This window comes from Carassius carassius, chromosome 8, assembly GCF_963082965.1.
Source record: "Carassius carassius chromosome 8, fCarCar2.1, whole genome shotgun sequence".
Lineage (NCBI taxonomy): Eukaryota > Metazoa > Chordata > Actinopteri > Cypriniformes > Cyprinidae > Carassius > Carassius carassius.
The window spans coordinates 18,784,565-18,808,188 of record NC_081762.1 but is presented as its reverse complement, the minus strand read 5'-3'; the positions used below and the strand labels follow the sequence as shown (position 1 = coordinate 18,808,188).

At 36.8% G+C, this 23,624-nt stretch overlaps 3 protein-coding genes across 5 annotated transcripts; 1 reads left to right on the top strand and 2 right to left on the bottom strand.

The window, feature by feature from the left end:
• Window positions 1–364: 364 nt before the first annotated feature.
• On the bottom strand, window positions 365–2,580 carry LOC132144738 (proteasome subunit alpha type-2-like). Its single transcript, XM_059555311.1, has 8 exons — window positions 2,483–2,580; window positions 1,838–1,914; window positions 1,447–1,579; window positions 1,183–1,305; window positions 1,020–1,101; window positions 843–916; window positions 697–754; window positions 365–614 (listed from the first exon to the last, which is right to left on the bottom strand). The coding sequence occupies exons 1-8, from the start codon at window positions 2,521–2,523 to the stop codon at window positions 498–500; spliced, it is 705 nt and encodes a 234-aa protein (XP_059411294.1). The 5' UTR covers window positions 2,524–2,580; the 3' UTR covers window positions 365–497.
• LOC132144830 (uncharacterized) lies at window positions 2,565–7,319 on the bottom strand. Its single transcript, XM_059555396.1, has 2 exons — window positions 5,599–7,319; window positions 2,565–2,674 (listed from the first exon to the last, which is right to left on the bottom strand). The coding sequence occupies exons 1-2, from the start codon at window positions 6,536–6,538 to the stop codon at window positions 2,565–2,567; spliced, it is 1,050 nt and encodes a 349-aa protein (XP_059411379.1). The 5' UTR covers window positions 6,539–7,319.
• Window positions 7,320–8,135: 816 nt separating this feature from the next.
• Window positions 8,136–9,833, top strand: LOC132144737 (zinc finger protein 706). Of its 3 annotated transcripts, XM_059555310.1 has the most exons (4): window positions 8,136–8,252; window positions 8,828–8,970; window positions 9,065–9,195; window positions 9,288–9,833. In XM_059555310.1, the coding sequence occupies exons 2-3, from the start codon at window positions 8,836–8,838 to the stop codon at window positions 9,158–9,160; spliced, it is 231 nt and encodes a 76-aa protein (XP_059411293.1). In that variant the 5' UTR covers window positions 8,136–8,252; window positions 8,828–8,835; the 3' UTR covers window positions 9,161–9,195; window positions 9,288–9,833. The 3 variants fall into 3 exon arrangements, with proteins under 3 accessions (XP_059411293.1, XP_059411290.1, XP_059411292.1); XM_059555307.1 differs by lacking the exon at window positions 8,136–8,252 and having other exon boundaries at window positions 8,750–8,970; XM_059555309.1 differs by lacking the exon at window positions 8,136–8,252 and having other exon boundaries at window positions 8,750–8,970; window positions 9,259–9,833.
• The last annotated feature ends 13,791 nt before the right edge of the window (window positions 9,834–23,624 follow it).

Genomic DNA, 23,624 nt, shown 5'->3' with positions numbered 1-23,624 from the left:
CACCATACCCATCAGGTTTGTTGTAAAATTGTTTGTCAGTTATTTGCCACACTTCTGTAAGTATCATGATTTAAGTTCTTCTTCCTCTTACACTGTATGTGTTCTTTTCACAAATTCTAAAATGAATCTCGATGACTTCATCTACATGGATGCGATAGGGGAGATGGAGTTGAAAATATTGATTGATTGATTGAAATAATTGTTTTTTTAGTTTACGCCAACACATGTTTGAAAAATGTACATGAACTTAGCCTCAAGGAAAGATCCCCTTAGCACAGACAGTACTGTGACACCGTACAAGGTAATTCATAATTACAGTCAGGTACAAAAATCACAAAGAAATGTCAGTGAAATACGCAGGATGTAACATTTGTCGATAATATGCATCCTTTTATAGAGAAATCAGTTACACAGATGTACAAATAATAACAAGTCAGCATTCAAATGAACAACCGAACCGAAATAATGAACTGTGTAAGCAGCTGTAGTGCTGTTGTTTAAGCGATTGCTGCCAGGTAATCCTTCACCTCGGCAGGTGACAGTCTGCGAAATCCTGCCTCATTACAGATCCCCACCTCGATGTTGTCCTCTGTCATCTGACCTTCAAAACTTTCCTGTAAGAAAAAAAAGAAAAAACTATATCTTGATCTTGTTTTGAGCAATCTGATATATGAGTTTCTTTAGAGAGGAACTCACCTTCAAAGTTAAGATGGCAGTGTGTATAGCGTCTTCAAGTTCCAGATCTTCATTATATCTGTATTGAAACTGTGCTGTAAATCTTTTGCAATATAATTTCCATCTTATACACTATGATTATTCAAAAAGAGGACTACTCTTTATACCTTTTTTCAAGGAACGTTTTTCCATTCACATAGTTCTTTCCCATTGCTGTGGCTTTCCAGGCGAAGTATGCTCCCTGCGGGATATCACCATTCAGACATGGTTTTATAAAATAAATGGTTGCATGTTGAATTAAGAATAAACAGTGATGAAAAGCTTGTGATTGGTATTTGCTGTACCGATGGGTCTGACTGAAATAAGTATGGTCTGTCCTCATCCCAACCGGCAATGAGAAGAGAGACTCCAAACGGCCGCACACCTCTACAAAACATGACACTTATATTACTACAAGAGCTGTAATTAAAGTAAGCTATAATAAAAGATAGAAAGGACTCTGCATACCCTGACTGTGTGTATTCTTGCATAACAGAAGCCACTCTCTGTACCAGCTGGCCTGTGGGGATCGGCTCTTGGTATACCAGGAAATACTGCTGCGCCAGCTTCCTTGCTCTCCTCAACAGCACCCTGTCAAGAGAGATCATTCCCAGAGTCAGATTTTCCATTTCTGGGTCACTTTTCCTTTAAGAAGGGGATTATTTTAAAAGGGTTTCATTTTTAGAACAAATCGGTCATTTTTAAAATAAATACTGCCCTGTTGTTTCATACCTGTAGTCAGGACCCATGCCACTGTACACCATGCCAATGTGTTTGGTTATGAGCTCAACTTTGTGCACACTCTGTTCATCATACAGTATGGACTTCTGTTTCTTCTCAGTTGCAAGCACAACTCCATTTGATGCTGCAAATAATAACAAAAGGTCATTGATGTGGTTATCAATAGAAATAAGCAGCTCTGATCCACCACAGCCCTGGTATCAAAGTATATAGTTTGATTCTTGTTTAAATGCATTTCTGTCTTCTGTCTGGGCAATGACACTTAAATGCCCTTTCAGGAGTGTTTCTGCATCAGATATTGCTTTTTAAAAAATAACCATGTCATTTTGATTTGATCATGGTTTGTGAAGTTTCTAATGCACTGATCTATATATAAACACACCTTTGATTCCTACAGATGGAGCACCGGCTGCTACAGCGGAAAGAGCATATTCAATCTGCACCAGTTTGCCAGAGGGACTGTGTTGGGAAGAAATAATTCCATTAGTTTGATAGAAATGCATCTGCAATCATCTGAAGCTGAATGTATAGCTTCTTTTTTTTCAACCAGTACATAATTTTAAATAATTTCAAATGTCATCATCATAATGATGGTGATTTTCAGCTTTAACAAAAGCTTCACACTCAATTTTACATACTTTTTAAATATTATATAACTGAATCTAGTACAAACCACAAAACATTAATTAATAATGAATAAAAAAAATCACAAAGAGAAGTAAACAAAATCTGTAACGTAAAACGTAATAAAATACAAAAGTACAGTGAATAATACACGGTATAATACAGTAAAGAGGAATAAATAACTTTAGTAAAAACAACAAAGCCCTAAAGGAGATAAATGAGCAAAAGTAGTAAAGCTCCATAGTAATTAACATCGTGACACTGCATGTCTTATGTGATATACAGTTAAGTACGTGTAACACACATGTCGAACAAAACACAACTATTTTCGCTGAATGCATGCAACAAGAGATTTAAAATGAAATATTACAACCATCTAACAATCAGTAAATGACAGAATTACCTAAATGTTGTGAGAGAAAAACTGTATCCCCGTTCTGCCATTTTTGTCTTTTGCTACGGAAGTACACCAAACACAACTTCCGTTAACTTTTTTGAACACTCGTCAAAATAAATGCGTACCTTCTTCTTCTTCTTCTTCTTTTAGAGTTTAACTGGCGGTTGGCAGACCAACTTAAGGTGCATTTACCGCCACCTACCGGATATGAGTGTGGTCGTCGAGAATAGTCAGAGGGAATTATTCACCTATGCGCATTCCTATGATATAAATATTTACATATTAAATTCGGTAGAACAACCCCGTATTTTTGAGAAACCTCATAACTTGATTTTTAACACTTTTAGATACATCTCCTAATAGATTAACTAAAGTAAGCGCTTTCCCTTCTTTATATAGGACTGATGTTAAACAACTACGCTCTTCCATGTAATTATTACACTCTATTAGGACATGTTCAGCTGTTTCTGGCTGTCCGCAATAATCACAAACTCCTGTCTGATGTTTCCCTATACGGAACAAAGATCTATTGAGACCTGAATGGCCAATCCTTAAACGTGTCAACACTGCCTCTTCTCTCCGACTTCCATCCCTAGATCTACCCCCTCCCACATTTCTTTGCACACAGTAAAGATGTCTGCCAGTGTCATTACTATCCCACTGCTCTTGCCACATCCCAATCACTTTTTCCTGAATAATAGATTTTCCTTCAGCTTTGCACATAGGGACATTGATGTTAACCACATCCAATTTCAAGGCCTGTTTAGCTAGAATATCCACCTCTTCATTTCCATCAACACCTACATGGGCAGGGACCCAAACAAACTGAACACAAACATTCTCACTATGCAACTGAAACAACATATGGTATATTTTGTATAATAGATCTAGTCTGCATGACTTTCCAGTTTTTATGCTCAATAATGCGGCTTGACTGTCCGAGGCAACTACTGCTCTGTTTATGCCCCCAATACAACTCATAAGCAACCAATTAAGAGCTAAAACAATGGCAGTGAGTTCCACAGTATACACTGAAAGATAGTCAGATGTTCTTCTTTTAATTTTGATGTTATACTGTGGAATACTCACTGCCGCTCCTGTTCTGCCATTGTTGGGATCTTTAGACCCATCAGTATACAGTACAAGGTGTTCTTTAAACTGCTCAAAATAATTTTGAACAACAAGCCATTCTGGGGTACCGCTACTTTCCTTTTTCAATGCCAGTTGTAGCTGCAAGTCCACTACTGGCATAACAAACATCCATGGAGGTATAGATGAACATGGTACAGTCGAACTGAACTTAAATTGCATCAGGCCTACATTCTGGGCTTTAATATCTCCAATCCACCCAAAGCTATAGTAGTTAGACTTCTGATGTTCCCAACAATCCTGCAACACAGCTTTTGCTGGGTGAACACAGCTATGACCCTGGAGATTGACCCAGTACGCATACATTAGCTTAACTCTCCTTAACCGCATCGGAAGTTCTCCAGACTCAACCTGCAAAGCAGCAACAGGAGACGTTCTAAAAGCTCCACAGCAAATACGCAACCCTTGTGATTGTTCTCTGTCCAACCTAATTAAGTGACTTTCAGCTGCTCCCATATATGATAAACAGCCATAATCAAGTGAAGACCTCATGAGAGACTGATAAATCCTCAACAATGCTCCTCTTGCAGCTCCCCAGTTCTGACCAGACAAACACCTCAACAAATTATTAACTTTTTTACACTTACTTTGAACATACTCTATATGCTGCTTCCAGGTAAGTTTCTCGTCAAATATAACTCCCAAAAACCTCACAACACTCACCTGTTCCAACTTTTGTTCATAAAGTTTTAATGTAATGTCTTTATGTCGTCTTGAAAAACAAATAACTTGAGTTTTAGTAACAGACATTCTGAAGCCCCACTTATTAGCCCATTCCTCCACCACCACAATTGCATCCTGCATCTTCTTTCCCAGGTACTTTAGATTACGTCCCCGCACCCAAAGGGCTCCATCATCTGCATATAAAGACTTGCCTATACTTCCGTCAATTCTATCAAAAATGTCATTTATCATTATGTTAAAAAGTACTGGACTGCAGACGCTCCCTTGCGGTGTACCGTTCTCTACAGCATATGTACTAGAATATGCCGTGCCAACTCTAACCTCAATTTCTCTTCCAAATAAAAAATCCAGTACCCAATTATAAAGCTTACCTCCAATACCAAGTTTCTCAAACTTCATCAACAATCCCTCCTTCCACAACATATCGTAAGCTTTCTCTATATCAAAGAGGACAGCAACCACTATTTCTTTGTTTGTCTGGGCTTTTCTCACTTCTGACTCCAAACATAAAATTGCATCCATCGTATTTCTTCCCTTACGAAAACCACTTTGAAAAGGACAGAACAAGTTTTTACTTTCCATATAATATGTCAGCCTATCTGTTACTATTCTCTCCATCGTTTTCCCTAACTGTGAGGTAAGCGCAATGGGCCTGTAATTAGAAGGGTCAGTTGCACTCTTACCAGGCTTCAGCACTGGCACTATAACTGCCTGTTTCCACCCACCAGGAATCCTTCCTGTTTCCCAAACCAGATTGAAAAGCTTCAGGACAACATTAAGAGATCTGTCAGTTAAATGTCCAAGCATAGAGTAGCAAATACCATCCTTGCCAGGTGTAGATTGTTTCACATTATAGACAGCCTTCTTCAATTCAAAAATTGAAAAAGGCATATCAAGATCCCGACTTGTGATTCTTTTCCGAACAATAACTCCTGGATTTTCAGCTAAAGCCTCCTCTCTACAGCACTTTACAGTATCTGACAATTTCTCAGAACTGTGTACTTTAACTAAAGTCTCCACCAACAACTCTGCTTTTTCTTTATTACTAACAGCAGTCTGCCCATTACAAAGCAAAACAGGCATAGAATGATTCCTTTTTACACCATTCATTTTCCTAACAACTCCCCATACATCTGACAACTTAGTTTCTCTCCCAATAGTATTACAATATTCCCTCCAGAAAGCCTTTTTTGCAGCTCTAACAGTCCTTCTAACAACAGCCTGTGCTCTCTTATACTGGACTAAAGCCTTAAGTGTATGATTCTTCCTTACCTGCTTAAATGCCTTACTTCTCTGTTTAATTGCAGCACTACACTGCTCATTCCACCATGGTACAGACTTTTTAACTCCTCTTCCACCAGTCTTTGGGATTGAAACCTCAGCCACCTGAAGAATATTAGACACAAATTCAGAGTTAAATAATTCCACATCCTTCAAACACCTTTCATCTAATTCACCACACTTCCTCTCAGCTAAAACTTGAAATAATTCCCAGTTGGCTTTATCTAACCTCCATCTCGGTACCCGCACTTCGTCTTCTTTAATTACATCAATTCCAACTGTTACAATTATAGGGAAGTGATCACTACCCATAGGTAATTCACTTAACACCTCCCATGATGTAATACCTGCCATTCCACTCGATATAAATGTTAAATCCAAATAACTCTCTGTGTTTCTACAACAATCATATCTTGTACCTCTACCATCATTAATGCAAACAAGCGAATTCAATTCAAGGAACTCCTCAATAATCACACCATTTGCATCTGTATTCAGGCTTCCCCATAATACATTATAAGAATTAAAATCACCGCACCACACTATCTTTCCTTGACTCTGTCCACTTACAGCACCTAGGTCCTCAATACTCAACCTCTTACTAGGATTATAAAAATTAACCACTGAAACTTGATCATTACCTATCCAGATTTTAACAACTACTGATTCATATTCCTGCCCCATATTTTCAACTTTATACCTCAGACCATCTTGAACAAATGTTGCTACTCCCCCACCTTGTCTATCCTTCCTATCATTTCTTATTGCTGTGTAACCTTGAATAATAAAATCTAACTGAGGTTTGAGCCATGTCTCCTGAATACATATTATATGGGGCCTATCTTCCAAATCAGAGATGTACTTCTTAAACTCTTGACCATTACTAATGAGACTTCTTGCATTCCACTGGAGGATAATTATCATGAGACAGACGGTACACCACTCCATGTTTGAGGTTGGGATGAAAATTGACTCTCATTTAATCTCTCTTCCACTAATTCCCAGCTAGTATTTTTAAAACCGAGGTACTTCTGCGCTGCTTTTACAATTATTTGAATTTTTTCCGTCTTCCTTTCAGCTTGAGCAGTACAATTAATAATCTCTACCATGAACAAAACAAAGTTATCTTTTCTCATGAGAAGAGTATCTTCTTTGATCTTACTGCATCCTTGACAAGCTGAACTACATGCCTCTACAGCCATTGTTTTGTTCACCTGTACAATTGGCTGAGCAGGTACTTTCCTAGCCGCTTCCGCAAATGAGACCCCAGTTTGGATTTTAACCTTCTGTACTTCTTCAGCTCTTTTGCTAACTGTACATCCCCTATAAGCTGAGCTATGCTCACCTCCACAGTTACAACATTTCAAGGCAGCTCCTTCCTCACACTTCCCATATTCATGATCCCCGGCACATCTCCCACACCTCTGCTTCCCCTTACATACTGCTGCGACATGTCCAAACTTTTGACATTTAAAACATCGAAGTGGTGGAGGGATAAACGGCCTAACACCATAACTCATGTAACCAACACAGACTTTATCTGGTAGAACCCTCTCTTCAAACTTCAACATGACTGAAAAACTATCACTCCTTTCCCCATTTCTGTTCATTTTTAGTCGTCTAACTTCTACAACCTTCCCTCCCGATACATTGGATTTAATTTCTTCGACTGGGACTTCAGGTGGAATGCCTGTAATGACCCCACGCAAATACTTTCCACTGTCAAGCAATTTTCCACTTACATTCTCACCCAAAACTTTACTCAAACTGAGTGCTCTCTCTTTGTGTTTGGCATCATTACAGATGATTAACAAAGACCCGTCCCGCAAGACTTTTGCACATTTCACTTTTCCAACCAGTGTGTTAATCTCTTTTGTAAGCTTAACCGGATTCAACTTACTAAACGACTCGCCCTCTTTAACCAATTTCACAACTACTTTAAACTCCGTTGCTACTTCTACTTCTCCTGCACTGTGTACCTCAGCTTTATCAGACTGAGACGATTCAGTTAACTTTCTAGTCTTTTTACGTTTTCGCCTAACTTTCTGAGTATGCCATATACCATCTTTTTCATTTTCCCCGCCACCGGCACCTACTTCCATTCCGATTTCACTTCCTGAAACATCACTTCCCTCTGCCATCTCTCCGACCATCACCCAGAGAGCCATATAAATGCGTACCAGAGAGCGTACTAAACTAAATAGACAACTGACCACTCATTCTGTATCAGACAATTAATCGTCTCGTACCTCTTTGAGAAATACAGTTATTTAATAGCTGTGCTAAATAAAACACGACTATTGTATTAACATGGACACGAATTGTGTGTGTGTATGTATATATATATATATATATATATATATATATATATATATATATATATATATATATATATATATATATATATATATATATATATATATATATATATAGCTCATGTTTGTCTGGGAATAGTCACACGTACAATTATTACAATAATAAAAATACAATGAATAAAAGTACATCAATTTATCAATCTCGGGCCTGAGCGAGATAATCTATTCAAATTATCATTTTATACGTTTGAGTGTTTGAGGGGAACCTTTATTATGTACGTCTTTCCGGCGGAAGCTGTTGAATAGCTTCAGTCGAACTTCACTTCCTACCGTGTCTCAACGCCGAGGTATTGTCTTTAAATATTGACCAATCTGGCACACTTCACCTTATAAATATCACGTTTGTTGTTTTTAAATGCGTTTGTGGTTAACTGTAGTGTTATTTTTTTTATCTGGGCTGTGTTATACATCGCCACTACTCTGTTTGAATCAGATTTGATTAAGGCGGATTAGCTCACAGCTAACGTTAATGTGATCTTTGCGGTGTCCCACCTTGCGATTTTTGGGTTCTCTTCCTGTGAAAGACGCTTCTCGTGGTTTATACGTTTCTGAACGTGTATCTTTTCACATTGATTATAAATATGTTTTGCATTTTTAACGTTTATTATCGTTATGGTGATTCATATTCTGGTAAACCTTGTCGCTAGATTGTCCGATTTATTTAACTTGTGTAAATCAGATAGTTATCGCGTTAGGCGTATTTTTAAGGGTTAATTCCCTCCCCCAAATGAAACTTCTGTCATTTACTCATCTGAATGTTTCAATCCTTTATGACTTTCCTCAGTCCGTCACCATTCACTCTGTGGATCGAGAGAAACAATGAAAGGTGAGTGAGTCAGTATGCCTGATGTATGTGTTTCAGAGAAGACCATGGCTCGAGGGCAGCAGAAGATCCAGTCTCAACAGAAGAACGCAAAGAAAGCAGCCGAGAAGAAGAAAGCTCAAGGAGCGGATCAGAAGACCGCAGCCAAAGCAGCTCTGGTCCACACGTGTCCTGTCTGCAAGGTGAGAAACTTACTGGTTTGAGTTGGTTCTCTGAGGTATCACTGTACCTCAAACTTCTCTTAACTAACGAGAAACCGTGTTATTCCTCGTGTAGACACAGATGCCAGACCCCAAGACCTTTAAACAGCATTTTGAAAGCAAACACCCAAAATCTCCTATGCCTCCTGAGCTGGTGGATGTTCAAGCCTAAAGGACGCAATAAACCAACATGGACCTAAAACAGGGGTGAGTCTTATACAGACATCAGGATCAAGCCCAAAATGTAAACTTGTCAATATGGCTGTATAGTCATCTCATAATTATGGTCCAATTTTCAGACCCTGGGGAAAGGAGAATTATTCGACCTGGCTGACTGCCCCGACTTGCTGTACAACATTGACCATGAACCATGTGGACACCACAACAAGGAGATCTTAGGACGGACTCAAGCACACCAGCGCACACATTGTTTTATATTTTTATATGTGCATATTGCTTCCATCTTTTTCGAGTGTGCTGTGAATTAAAACCGTCTCATTGCCATGTGCTTAAACTTGACACATTTATTCACCAATGCCCCACTTCACAATACGTCCCTGTCCCGATTTAGATTTTTTTTTAATGGACTAAGTGCTACAATGGATGTATGTGCCCTGATCTTTTAACTGTGAACCACAATGGAGAGGTCCACCAATGTGTGTGTTGTTAATAGTACAGACCAGGATTGGAATTGATATTCATTGATTGACATGCTCAAATTGATTACAAATTCTGTAAATCTGCACCTGTTAAAGACGTTGGAATAATATGAGCCTGGGCCCACGGATACACTTTTGTTACTTTGTTTTCTAAAGTTTTCAATAAATGTATATGCATATAGTCCATATGTGTGTCATGGTTAATAGAAACAACATCAAGAGCACTGGTGTTATTAACCTGACAACTGTAAAAAGGCTGTAATGGTAACTATAAATGTGAAAATAGTTCTTTAGCATTGGATTTTTCCACACTATTTGCAAAAATGTTAAGGGAATTTGGTTAACAAATAGTTGTTAAAATGGCATTCAGTAATTGTTTGCATCGCTGATCTTCCTGTACTTCAAAGATGCAATAGGTGATTGTCTCCAGAAACTTTTTTTTTTTTTGTTATGCTGGTTGAAAGTCTCTTCACATCCCGATAGCAATCATTAAGTGGCCTATATTAATGTCTGTGTGTGTGTGTGTGTGTTTATATATATATATATATATATATATATATATATATAAGGAAGGCGTAGGACCAAGAAATGTCTTGATGTAGGACTTCCCTACCTGTCTGCGCAGATAAGATACATCATCATATAAGCTGTGCAGACAGAGTGAAAAAGCCAGGCAAACATCAACAGTCTGGTATTGTAGTACCTTAACTATAATAAGTTTTCTCACCGGTGAATGACACATGACGTACTGTAGAAATATTGTCTCGTGTTCAGGGGGCGTGGCTTTGGAATCTTGTAATCTGCAGAGAGAGTGGGATTTTCTCTATCAGTGCTGTCAGGCTAAAAATAGCTTTTCCCAAAATGTTCTACTGCATCTTTAAAGGGTCATGAAACCCCATGTTTCAGCACTGGTTAGTTCTCACCACCGTTAAAAAAAAAAAGTGCTAAAAAGTGGGCGTGGCGTGTGCGGCGGAGGAGTGGAAGAGGGGAGGCAGACAGACATCACACAGCTTCTCAATCCGTGTATCATTCGTTCTTTCGTTTTTCTAATTGAAACCAAAAATGGAAAAATAAAAAAACGACTTGTTTTTAAAAATCTGTTTCCAAAACGAAAATGAAAAAACGGATAAAGATTCGATTTTCAAATTTGTGCTAATATCAAAAAAAAAAAAAAAAACGGATAACAAGCGTGTGTGTTTCACTTTGGTGTTTTCGTCTGATGCTAGTTAGTGACGATCGTTCTTGAACGATTCGTTCATTTTAAACGAATCTTTAATGTGACTCGCGAAGAACGAGTCGTCTCTGGGAGTGATTCGTTCAGTCGCATATGGTTCTAGTTCACCTTTTTCAGTCAATGCAGTGGGAGCCGGAAAGAGAATTGATTAGTTCTTTTTTTATTTGATTAATGCCAATGTACCAAAGATAAAAGTACAGATAGGTAATGTCAATATTGCATACAAAGAAGTGGCATTATATGCAAAGCACCATTTACAGACGTATGTAAACATAAAAATAAATAATACTAATCGAAAACTTTAACAAAATAAATTAAAAAGATTAAATAGCATTGAAAAGATTAAAATTTTTTGACAGCCTTAAGATTTTTGGAAGATTAAATAGTTTGGATATACTGTTGAACCTCTTTAAAAAAAAAACAATATATAATGGATTTTGATGAGTGAATTTACTGCGGTGAATATGACATTTTGCAAGAAGTCATAATTGGTTAATAATGAAATATACATTAATTTTGTCTTTTTGAATATTAAAGAAGCCAAACAGTACATCCTTAAAAAGCAGAGAGAAACCCTGTAGCACACTGAGATAGATAACATTAGAGAATTCATTCCAAAATAGCTGTGTGTGAGGACAATCCCAAACGATATGTATATCAGTTTCATTAGGGTCACCACAAAAACAACAGCTTGTATCTATGTCTGATTTAAACCTTTTCAAAAACACTTTAGCTGGGTAAAATCTGTGTAACAATTTGAATGAGATTTCTCTAACCTTGTTAGTTATTATATATTCCAAAGACAGAGTCCATACTTTTTTCCCATCAATATGATCAACCACATTCCTCCAATAAGACACCACATATGGAGTCGTTACACGCTCCTTTTGAAAAAGCGATCTAATCTTATAGTAACGTGATGAAGGATACTGGACAAAGTCGTGGCCTAGTTGTTAGAGTGTTTGACTCCTAACCCTAGGGTTGTGGGTTCTAGTCTTGGTCTGGCTATACCATGACTGAGGTGCCCTTGAGCAAGGCACTGAACCCCAACTGCTTGCCGGGTGCCGCAGCATAAATGATGAACACGGCTCCGGGTGTGTGTTCACAGTGTGTGTGTGTTCACAGTGTGTGTGTGTTCACTGCTGTGTGTGTGCACTTTGGATGGGTTAAATGCAGAGCACAAATTCTGAGTATTGGTCACCATATTGGCTGAATGTCACATCACTTTTTCACTTTCATGTAACAAAAAGCATAGTTTTCCTACTGGGATTTCAAATGGGTGTAAAGATAAAGATAAAGTGCTGGATGATCTAATGAGTCCCTTGAAAGCGTAAAACAACTCCTTTAGGAATAGTGTTCATGATGATGGAGAATTCTTTGGGAGTTACTGGAAAATTACATTTACATAAGAATTTTTTTTGTGACTTAAAATAAGACCTTTCAAGTTAAAGAACTAGGAAACAACCAAAACAAATTTCCAAATGAAGTACGGCTGAGAGGTGCTTAAAAATGAATGACCATGCAAGTAATGCCTGTTTATGAAATTTGGTTAAATTGTAAGGGATTCTAGCAATATTATAAATACAGATCAATAGGAAAGGGAGACCACCTAATTTGGAAAAGTAGTCATTGGGGATAAAAATCCATATTGAGTTTGGATTACACAAACACTGTCTAATCCAATTAATTTTGAAAGTGTTGTTCAAAGAAGAAAAATCAAGGAAATTAAACCCACCATAATCATATGTGTTCATTAATAAGTACTCTTTATTACCTTTGTTACAACATTCAGTGTATAGAAAATAACCATTATGACAGAAATTTGTACATTTATAAACTGTAAGAAGTAAATAGCTCAGAAATGCAGTAACTGTAAGAGTAAATAATAATTATAATAATGATGATGATAATAATAATGATTAGGCACCTGTTTGTAAGGAAGCATGTAAATTCATCCATCCAATGCTGTCACGTCACGTGACAAAAGAACGAATGAGAGGATAAAGCCTTTTATACAGTCTTTATTATTATTATTATTATTATTAAACAATACAAACATTAAAACATTAAGGCAATACACTTAAAATAATAAAGACAAATAATAATAATAATAATATACACAGAGATTTGTTGCCAGGGTAACTCCAGTCTATGGTCAAAGCTTATGGGTCTGTCACGTGAAAACCCGAAAACCCTGTCGACTCGAAAACCCGAAAGACTCAAGAGATGAACTAATCAATTCTCTAACACCGGCACCCACTGCATTGACTGAAACAGGTGAACTAGACTATTCCTGTACAGAAACTATAGAATTTTGCGCATGCGCGACTGAACGAATCACTCCCAGAGACGACTCGTTCTTCCCGAGTCACATTAAAGATTCGTTTAAAATGATCGAATCATTCAAGAATGACCGTCACTAACTAGCATCAGACGAAAACACCAACGTGAAACACACACGCTTGATATCCGTTTTTTTAATTCTTGATATTAGCATAAATTTGAAAATCGGAAAACGAAGCTTTATCTGTTTTTTCATTTTGGTTTTGGAAACAGATAAAAAAAAACAAGTCGTTTTTTTATTTTTCCATTTTTGGTTTCAATTAGAAAAACGAAAGAACGAATGATACACGGATTCAATCAATCCGTGTATCATTCGTTCTTTTCATATTCAATTAAGAAATGAAAATCGAAAAAGGACTTGTTTTTTCCTTATTCGTTTCATATACAATATTTAAAAAAACAAATAATGACTGTTTTTTTTGTATTTTCGATTACATGCTCAAATTGAAAATGGGAAATACGAAAAACGCCTCCAACACGAATCTGATTTTGATATTTAGTTATCCAACTTGGCATGACCCGGAAGTTTTTCTTCACTCGTATACAGGCTACCTTAATTACTATGGCCGCTCTAGACCAATACATTAATTTGGTTAAAAGCTTATTCGAAAGTGGCAAGACTCATGCAGAGATTTCCACCCATCTGCAACAAATGGGTGTCCAGCGATGCTCTGAAATGAGCGTTAGACGAATCTGTTTTAAACACAACCTTCGTCGAAAAAGACATGTATCGGACACAGAACTGGAAGCAGCTATGATTGGATCTATTTATGAGGTAAATACGTATTTCATCTTCTGTATATTATTATTATTATTATTATTATTATTATTATTAATATTCGTATTGTTCGACCAGTGTTTTTGGGACAAGACAGTGCATTCACAGCTAAGTTGGTCCTTCATGGAACAGGCAGCTTTGTATTCGAAACAAACTTTAATTTAGATGTTTTTTCTTTTGATTGTATTTACTTTTAGAAATTATTTTGTAATAAACGCTTAAAGTGAACTATTAAAACATATGTTGACTTATGTTTAAGGTAAGTATATAGTTTTTTTGTTCATTTTTATTTCCTGCCGCTGTTTTTCAAGCAGTAAGTTATAGGCAGGCTATCGACAATGTCAAAAATGTTATTTACAGTTAAATATCCCATTGTTGTACTGTTTAAATATCTTGCTTCTCAGTTTGGTTGTCATGGATAAAATAATCTTATCACTTAAACATTATCTCATGGTTATAATTTCTTAACAGACAGGGCCATCGTATGGCCGCAAATTCATGACTGGCTATCTATCTTCAGTGGGAGTGCGTGCAGGAGAAAGTCGACCCAGCTAACAAAAAAACGTCCCCAGAACGTCCCCTGAACGTCCGCTGCGAACGTCCCCTGGACGTCTTCGTGTAGGGTTCTTTAAACGTTCGCAGGACGTCGCTGGGGACGTTCGCGGGACGTTCGCGGGACGTCCCGAGGGACCTTCGCGGGACTTTCAGAAATCACTCGGGGACCTTTATGGAACGTTTGCTAGAAGTCCTTTTAACATAGCCTACTTTTATAGGCTAGATCGCTAGTGTAAGCATTATTCTCATAACACAAAATGTAACTGCCCAAGGAACAAATACACAACAAGGAATTTCAGGAAACAAAATACTTTTATTTTCATAAACAAAAAAAGTGTGTGTGTGTGTGTGTGTGTGCGTGCGGTCGTGCGTGTCCAGTTGCCAGGTTTCCAGCTGAAACGCGTTACTCCTCCACATCTGATTCCACCCGTATGCTTGGAACCTAAAACAAAGTAACAAAATTTAAACCTTTAGGTTTTATCTTAATTAAAGCATTTTTTATAATTTAAATATTTTTAAATAGGCTACAGGGGGATCATTGTGCACTAAATTAGTAGTAATTTTATTCACGAATGAATTCGGGAAATTTTCTGGTACTGCGTATGGCACGAGTTCATGCTTTTATTTTGCATGCTCTTTATACACAGAAATGACCTTTTACGTGCATCTGATACGCACCTTTTTTTGTATGTTATGATACGCACTTTTTTTAGCGTAGGCTACATAAGATATGATCTGCATTATTCACACTCAACTATAAATTAGTTTCCAAAAAAAAAGTAATCTTCAAAAATGCTTAAGATCATACAATTTTACCTTATTTATCCTATTAACAATGACAACATACAGTATATTTTTCAAGTTGCCAGACATGCTTGAACGTATGCAAACATTATATTTGATTAGACACATGGCAATTCACAGAATCATCTTGCTCGGACTGATTGCTGCTTGATGCACAAACACCTTTAGAGCAAAGAAGTCCCACTTTATAATGTGGCCATGTTCTTAACCATTTGATACAATTGTGCCCCCCTGAATACATGTTGGTGCGTTGTAAATAGACATATATACTTGCACTTATTTAAACTGTATTGATACACTGTTAAATTTACCCCTATCTGTAACACAACCCTTACCCCAAAACTCTAACCCCTGATCCAACCCTAACCATGCCACTATTAATACTAGCAGTTAAGGCCACCTAATATATCGAGAGGAAAATCAGAACACAATAGGGTTTCATAATTTTGTACTGGGTCAGATTGGTTCATTTGTATAAATTCTGCTATTATTCTGTCTTGTGGTCTCTATGTAAACCACTGTTGTGTGAAATAGCATTTTCAGGTCATTTCTAAAAAAAAAAAAAGCAGCAAAAATTTTTATGATCCCTCTTATTTTGCAAAAATTATTAACATTTTGCAGATTCTGCAAGGTGTATGTATATATGACCACAACAATAGTATAATCCTGAAATAAAAGTACTCATATTGTGAGAGTTTTTGGTCAAAATTCTCTTACCTGGACATTTTTCTTTGTTTTTCTCACGATGTGGAGCATGCTTAAGGGTCACGGCTATCATGTCTTCCACACTCTGGGTCTTGTGTTGTGGGTACACCTTACTGCAGGCACCTTCAAATAATACGTAGTTGACAGTAATTATAACTAGATCACAGACAAATGTAGAAAATACTATTCCCTACAGTATTAAACATCCTTCATGTTCTCATAACAGACCATAATATTTATATGCTGAGTTTGAATGAACATCTGAATGGCAGAATGCACATTCAATCAAAGAGAATGAATCTATCACATTCCACTGCACTTTTTCAACCTTGAGACAGACAGGATCTCATGAGTAATGTTTTAAACTTACGTATGATCACATCATTGATCAGCAGATGCTGAAATGCCCGTTTTCCTTTTCTCCCTTTGTAGCTGTATTCAGCCCAAAGGGAATTGTCTCCGATTTTTTTTTAGCATTCTTCTAATGCCATCCCCCAAACTGCCTGCACTCTGAAGACAAAGATATCGCATCTACAAACAAACAACAACAATCAGTTATCAAAGAACAGTGTCAAAAAATTGCATAGCATAACATAAAACAGCATATGTTTCAGCACATACAATTTTCTGGCGAAAATCAACAGCTTTCAGCTTTTCGCACAGCTCTTCCAATTCCTCCACTGACTTGCACGGCTCCTCTAGCACCTCGAACAGGTCCGAGGCAGAGGTGCTTGGCTGGCTAACAGACTGCATTCCAATTGCAGTTTTAATGTCAGCATGGATTTGGTCAAGTTTCAGGAGTATTCTCCTCTCCAAACCATCAAAAAGCTGAGCGATTTCTGTGAAAACATTGTCTCTCACTCTCTCACTCTCTCTCTCACTCTCTCTCTCTCTCTCTCTCTCTCTCTCTCTCTCTCTCTCTCTCTCTCTCTCTCACTCTCTCTCTCTCTCTCTCTCTCTGATGTTTTCGCAAATATGTATTTTAGCAATTATAGCCATTCAGCATTACAGTATAATTAAAATCTATCAATTTTAACATTTATTTAATAAACAATCTTCAAATAAACCTAATGTCACAAAAAAGGCCTATGCCCTTCAAAATATTATATATATTATATACATTTTATAGCAAATGGCAAAAAGACTGATTGGACAGAACTGATTGAAAGGGGCCCATAATGAATTAAAGTGTGCTGTTAGAATCACAATGCTTGCACATATCTATCCAGGTATAGGTACAGGTTTATATGTGTATAAAGTCTTTCTTCGTACCTTGAATCTGCTGGCTTGTAGAACTGGACTGTGCTTGGAGTGTTGAAACAGAGGGAACTGTAACCACATCAATCAACACAATGTTACAATGAAGTTTTCTGTTATCCTGCTCACCTAGGCTGCATTTATTTGATATATATATAATATAAAAGTTGAAATATTACTACATTTTGTATACTTGCTTTCTATTTTATTTTATTTTCAAATTAATGTGATGGCAAAGCTGAATTAGTACAGTCTTCATGATCTTTCAGAAATCATTTTAATATGCTTATTTGCTGCTCAAGAAGCATTTATTATGAATGTTGAAAACAGCTGTGTTGCTGTTTTATTTAATTTAGTTCATTAAAAAAGTCCCAACCTTAAACTTCTTTCTATAAATACTCAGTTACTGAAAAATTAAAACTAAAAATGTACTCACAAGAAGGAGCATTGGGCAACATCAAACAAGATTGTTTTTGTTTTTTTCTTTTCGGCTGCAGCTCCTCATCTAAAGTAAGAAAAGAACTGAGTAAAAAATACATCACATCGATTAAACCTAAAAACTAAATAACAGTGGTCTTACCTTCATCAGTGTCCTCAGCTGAAAAAAAAAAAAAAAAAGTTACAGCAATAATGTAAGCACTATTGACTTCTTTTTATATTTTTTTTTAAAAGTGACATTAATTTTCTACTTACACTCAGGTGTAGTTTCTGCTACTCTTGATCTGTTTTTTTGTTTTGTTTTCTTTTTCTTTGCTTGTAAGCTGGCAATGTCATCTTCATGGCCAAATGGAATAGTGAAAATAAAGAATTATGTTATATAGTTAAATAGAAGTAAATACAAAATGTCATGTCTTGAATCATTCATTCTCCTTTTAAAAACCATAACATCACTGATATTTAAAACCCATTTTTTTGGTATGGACACACCACAATGAATTCACCTTGAGACGATTCACCATTCTCATGAACTGTAAAACAAAATCAACATTTATAGAGAACAGAAATTTTGGCTTTTCATAATCATTCTCATTTCAGTTATAGTTTATATGTATACTTACAGCTTTGAGTCTGTTTTGTCCATCTGGGTTGGCTGGACAAGACTTCTTCCTCTGCAAAAAACAAATGTTAAATATTACCTATCATAATAAAGTAGGGAAGATCTTTACCCTATTTATTACAACATATCTAAATACCTCTAAATCGTCTTGGGGGAATGACTTTTCTCCCCCTATTCTCATCAGAGTCCTCAACATGTGATGTCTCTTGTGCCTTTCTTGCCCGAAATCTTGCCAGATCATAACTATCTGCTCACAAAGCAACATAACTTATTATAGAAATATTTGCCTTTTTTTTTTTTTGTCTTGATTAAAAAGTATGTAAGGTATTATTTTGCATACTTTACCTGTGTCAGAAAATATTCTGACTTGATGTTTAGTCCATAGCTTCTTATCTGGTATGGCACATTTTTTTACCATAGTACCAGCTTTCAAGTGAGGCCAGTAGCAATACAATACCTTTCAGACATAGATGTATTTGTTTTCATTTGCACATTTACAATAAACCTATTTAATATTTAACATTTATATTTATATATGGACTTAGTCTTACCTCATTGTTCGACTCCAACCAGCTGGATGGAGCCACCTCAACTTCATTGTGCTCAATAAAATGAAGCACAACATAGCGCAAATAATCCTGTATTAAACAGAAAAGTTAAATTTGTTTTATAAATATAAACTGTTTGTGATTAGCTATTAATAGATGACCATAGGACATGCTCTAATCTCATGAATAAATTGATTATGGCTGTTTTGTATCAGATCCATTTGTTGTTATTGTTCATCCTCCTTGTTTCTAGACATTCTAATTTTGTTTTTTGTAGTTAAAATGTTCTTCTCCAGATAGGCTTAAGTCTTGTGACATATTTGTTGATTTGGTTGTAGTGCTCTGTGTCTTTAAATTAAACTAATAAATAACTATGTACATCTTGCCACAGCCTACAAGGTATGAAGGATGGACACGACAATTCTGATTCCATCATGTTGTTCCACCATGAATGCCCTCCTTTCAAGTGCCTTTCTGCCAAGGCAACGCATCTGTGAGTGCCTAATGCTAGCGACATACGTTCCATAAAGACGGGAATCACATGGCGTCATCAGATATGGCTGTAAATTGGTGAACACTCTGCATAACATTGTGTTGTCTATCCCTTCTGACACCACCTCACAACATTCTTCAGGGCTTAAAACAAACACATTGTTTGGGCCTTTCAATGACACCACATTTTCCTTGTTTGCTAGCTTCAGCTTTGATGTTTCCTCCAGACGATTTGCTACTTGAGTTAAGACATTTTTTCCAGAGCGGACCATGTTCTTCATCTGATGTAGATAGCTTTCAAATTTAAACGCACTGCAGTTGTCAAGGCATCCAAAGTTTTGAGCATCTTCTGAAAAGTGCAGCAATGAATGGACGTTGTACACTAAAAATGTCTCTCCATATATCTCCCGTCCTTTCTCCACAAAGTATTGCAGTAGTTGGCTGGCATAAGGCCCTTGTGTCTTTGTAAGTTCTGGACTCACTAAGATGCACAGAGCAGTGCTAAAACACAAGAAGTGTTCATACAGTTGTCCTTGTAGTGCTCCTTTCAGAACTATCTTCCCTGTGTATAATGCAAACTGTCTGAATTCGGTTGCTTTCCAACGCTCAATTTCTTGCAACCCTCTTGGCTTTCTGGCAAAGCAGTCAGGAATTGTTTTCTTCAGTGTCACCAGCCTATTGCTTACACGGGTCACATCTCCTGATGACATGCGGTACTCTGATCTACCTCTTGTCCACAATAGCAGCAACTTTTTCATGACCCCAAGGCAGCTCTGGTGCATATAATCTATGGGGAATGATTTGATCATGTCAATTGGGAGGACAGAGAAAGGCGAAATCTTCTCCTCTTGATGGTGTTCTGGTTGCCAACACTCCCTGAATGATTGGTCTGTCCTCAAGGTCAGATTGTCAACATCAGGATACGTCATCCGACCCTCCCAGGATCCCCTCTGTGTGCATCTGTCGCACCCATAGTAACCAGAGAACTGCTTGACACATTTGACCATGGCTTTGGCTGGAGCATCACAGGTAACACATCTCAGCTGGATGTTTAAATGCTTGCCTTCCCAGGTCAGACCATTCTGCATTAGTTCTGCCAATTCCTGAACTGTGTCACTAACAAAGTCTTGTGTTTTGGGTTTGGATGCAGCAGTGGTGAGGCAGAGGGGGAAGATACATGTTGGTGACAAGTTAATGGAACAAAGAACTGGCCAAAGGGACAAGTTTGAGCTTTTGAATAATGGTAGCCCATCAACATTTAAGGAGGTCAAGTGACTGCAGATGGTCTGTCACAGCTGCAGGATATCTGCTCAGATGTTTTGAGAGCTGATCTGCCACATTAAACTGTACACTCTCAACAGCATCTTTGGTAGTAAGTTCATAATGGTTCTCATTTCCAAAGAGTGTCCTTGCAGTATGGGGGAGTTCTGCATGCCCATGTGTTTTGAGGATGTTTAAGAGAGCATCCACAGCATTATGTTTAACTTGAAACATACATGCCCATTCTGAAAGTTCTTCCCTGAGAGTGGTTGTATCTTGTTCGCTCTCAGAACTTGACAGGGCTGGATCTGAAAACATGCTAAGATTTTCCTCCTCAAAGAGCTGGTTGTGACTGTCACTATCAGCAATGCTGGCCATCTCAATTGAACTGATCTTTTCCTTGTTGGCTGCCTTTTTTTGTGCCCTTGACACTCTAGCCCAGATTTTATTGTACTGCCTCTTACGCTCTTTGGGTGTCATCAACCTACTGTACTGGTGTCTCTGCCAATAATGCAATAAATTAAGGTTTTCAGTACATTTCCAGATTTAATCTGTTTTTTTTTTCTTTCCCTCAAACTATCAACCATATAACTTGATTTGGTACTGAACTTACCTTTTTGGAGGACATATTGGCCAGAAGTACACAGGCTGAGAAAACAGAATAAAAAAATAACATATAATATATATATATATATATATATATATATTATATTTAAAACAAGATAAATTAAAAGATGTAGCCATGCTGTTCCGTCATACTGAATGTTTACCTACTTAATATCATAATACTTAATATTGCTTATATCAAACTTAATAAGTGTTATTTTTTTGTGATACATAGCATATAAAACTTAAAGTCGTAACGCATGGTTTTGTTTTTAAGTAAACAATTTATAAATTGTTCATAGTTTGTATTTTTAATGTCAAAATGTATTATTTAAATATACATTTAAATTAAATTATTTTTAATGTATAATGTATAAGGGTTTAAAGATAATTCCAAAAAGATATGCATTATTTATACATATATTCAGACTAAATCAATGGTCTGCACAATCTACAGCTGTGACCTAGGAACAAGTTCATGAAGTGATCCACATCTTTCTACAAACATGGGAGGTGATTATTCTGATTTGGCCCAAAAGCTACTTGCACTGGCGCACCTATTGTTTTTATGGTCTGCTTAAATAACTACTTTTCAGTGTGTTTGCACCATAGACTGTAAAAACAGGATACAACCCTAGATATAACTCTAATTTTAATTAAACTCCAGTACAATAGGTGGCGCCATGCATTTAGACCCACAGGTGAACAGGAAGTTGGGCCATAATCCTCCTATGATATGATATTCACACACAGCTGGCAGACGCGTCGCTGGAAGACTGCGGGTACAGAAACCCCTTTAAAAGGTAAGATTTTTTTTCATAAATTAAACGTTAAAATGTGTTTACTCGTCACTACAGTAACTTTTCTTTTCTATTATACAAGAATCTTTTGACAGATTAACGTTATTCGTGACGACCCTTGATTGCGCACATCGCTCGCGCTAGAAATGTTGTCTCGCGCACTACTCACGCAGTTTATATTAATATAATATAAATATGGATGAAAGGTTAATATATTGATACATTTACTTACCACAAATGTAACTGTGCACAGTGATCGCGAAGAAAGTGGTGTAATGGACCTTCGACGTAAACACTAAAACTCACTAAAATACGAGAACTAACGTATCCTTATAACCTACGATATGAACAGTAAAAAAATCAAACAAATACCTACAACCCTCGTATAAACTAACTAATCCTATACACAAACACGTATGGCATATATACACAAAACTTAACTCTTACACTACGAAAACTACAAACCTTAACCTATATCAAACTGTACACTATAACTAATATAAATACTATATATGACTTATAACTTAACCTTTGACGAAAACTAAACAAAGCAACTAACTTATCTAACAATTAAGTACAAAATACAGGCAATTTATATGAAAAAAATACGAAATCAATAGGAGCTCGTCTATTTCCACCACCGTCTTCAACCAACAGACGTAAATTCCGTTATGTCAGTTATAAGTATCTCTCGCGAGGCGCATTCCATACATTCAAATGTATTTTATTCCCGCTCTCAGTCAGGACCTATGATGATAACATAATACACATAACAAAGAGATATGATTTCATCTTTCCTGTTACAACAAAACTAGTTTCCTTTCTACATATTAGACATGCAGAATTTATTTAAATGGGTACATATGAAATGTCATAATTGACAGCAGCATTGCTTTTGGGTTGGCTGAATTTTAATTGTGGCAATTCTTCAAAGTGTAACTAGTGTATTATTATTTATTTTTTTCCTATAAATGGGTTCCCTATGAAAGGGAAGCTTGTTGCTGTTTATTCCAGGCTCAACTTTTTTGTGGACACACAGATGCTGAATTCCATCATAACAATAAATGATTGCGGTGTACATAAGCTCATAATTGTTTAAAAGAGAACATTCACACTCAACCTAACAATTGATACTTATTAATCTCATTTGTTTCTGTGTTCCAGTGCCTGGTGTCATAGTTTACTTCCTGAAGGATGATGCTTTAGGTAAGCAAATTCAAATGACACAACACTACATGACACCTTTATCAAATTAGTTAATAAAGTAGTACTTAATACTAGGGGTGTGCATGAATATTCGAATATTCGATCTGTAATTATTATTCGAAAAATAAAAATACTATTCGAATTTTACTACGTTGCTTTGCTGGCCTTGAATGCAGTGAATCCATGTTAAATTTCAAGCACAAAAACTCGCAGTTATAATTAAATGCACTGGGTGGCGCTGTGGAGTGTGTTTAACAAGTGGATTGTATTACACGCATGTGTGATCGCATAATGTCGTAGTCTGCAGCGCAAAGTTTGGATCTACTTGAAAA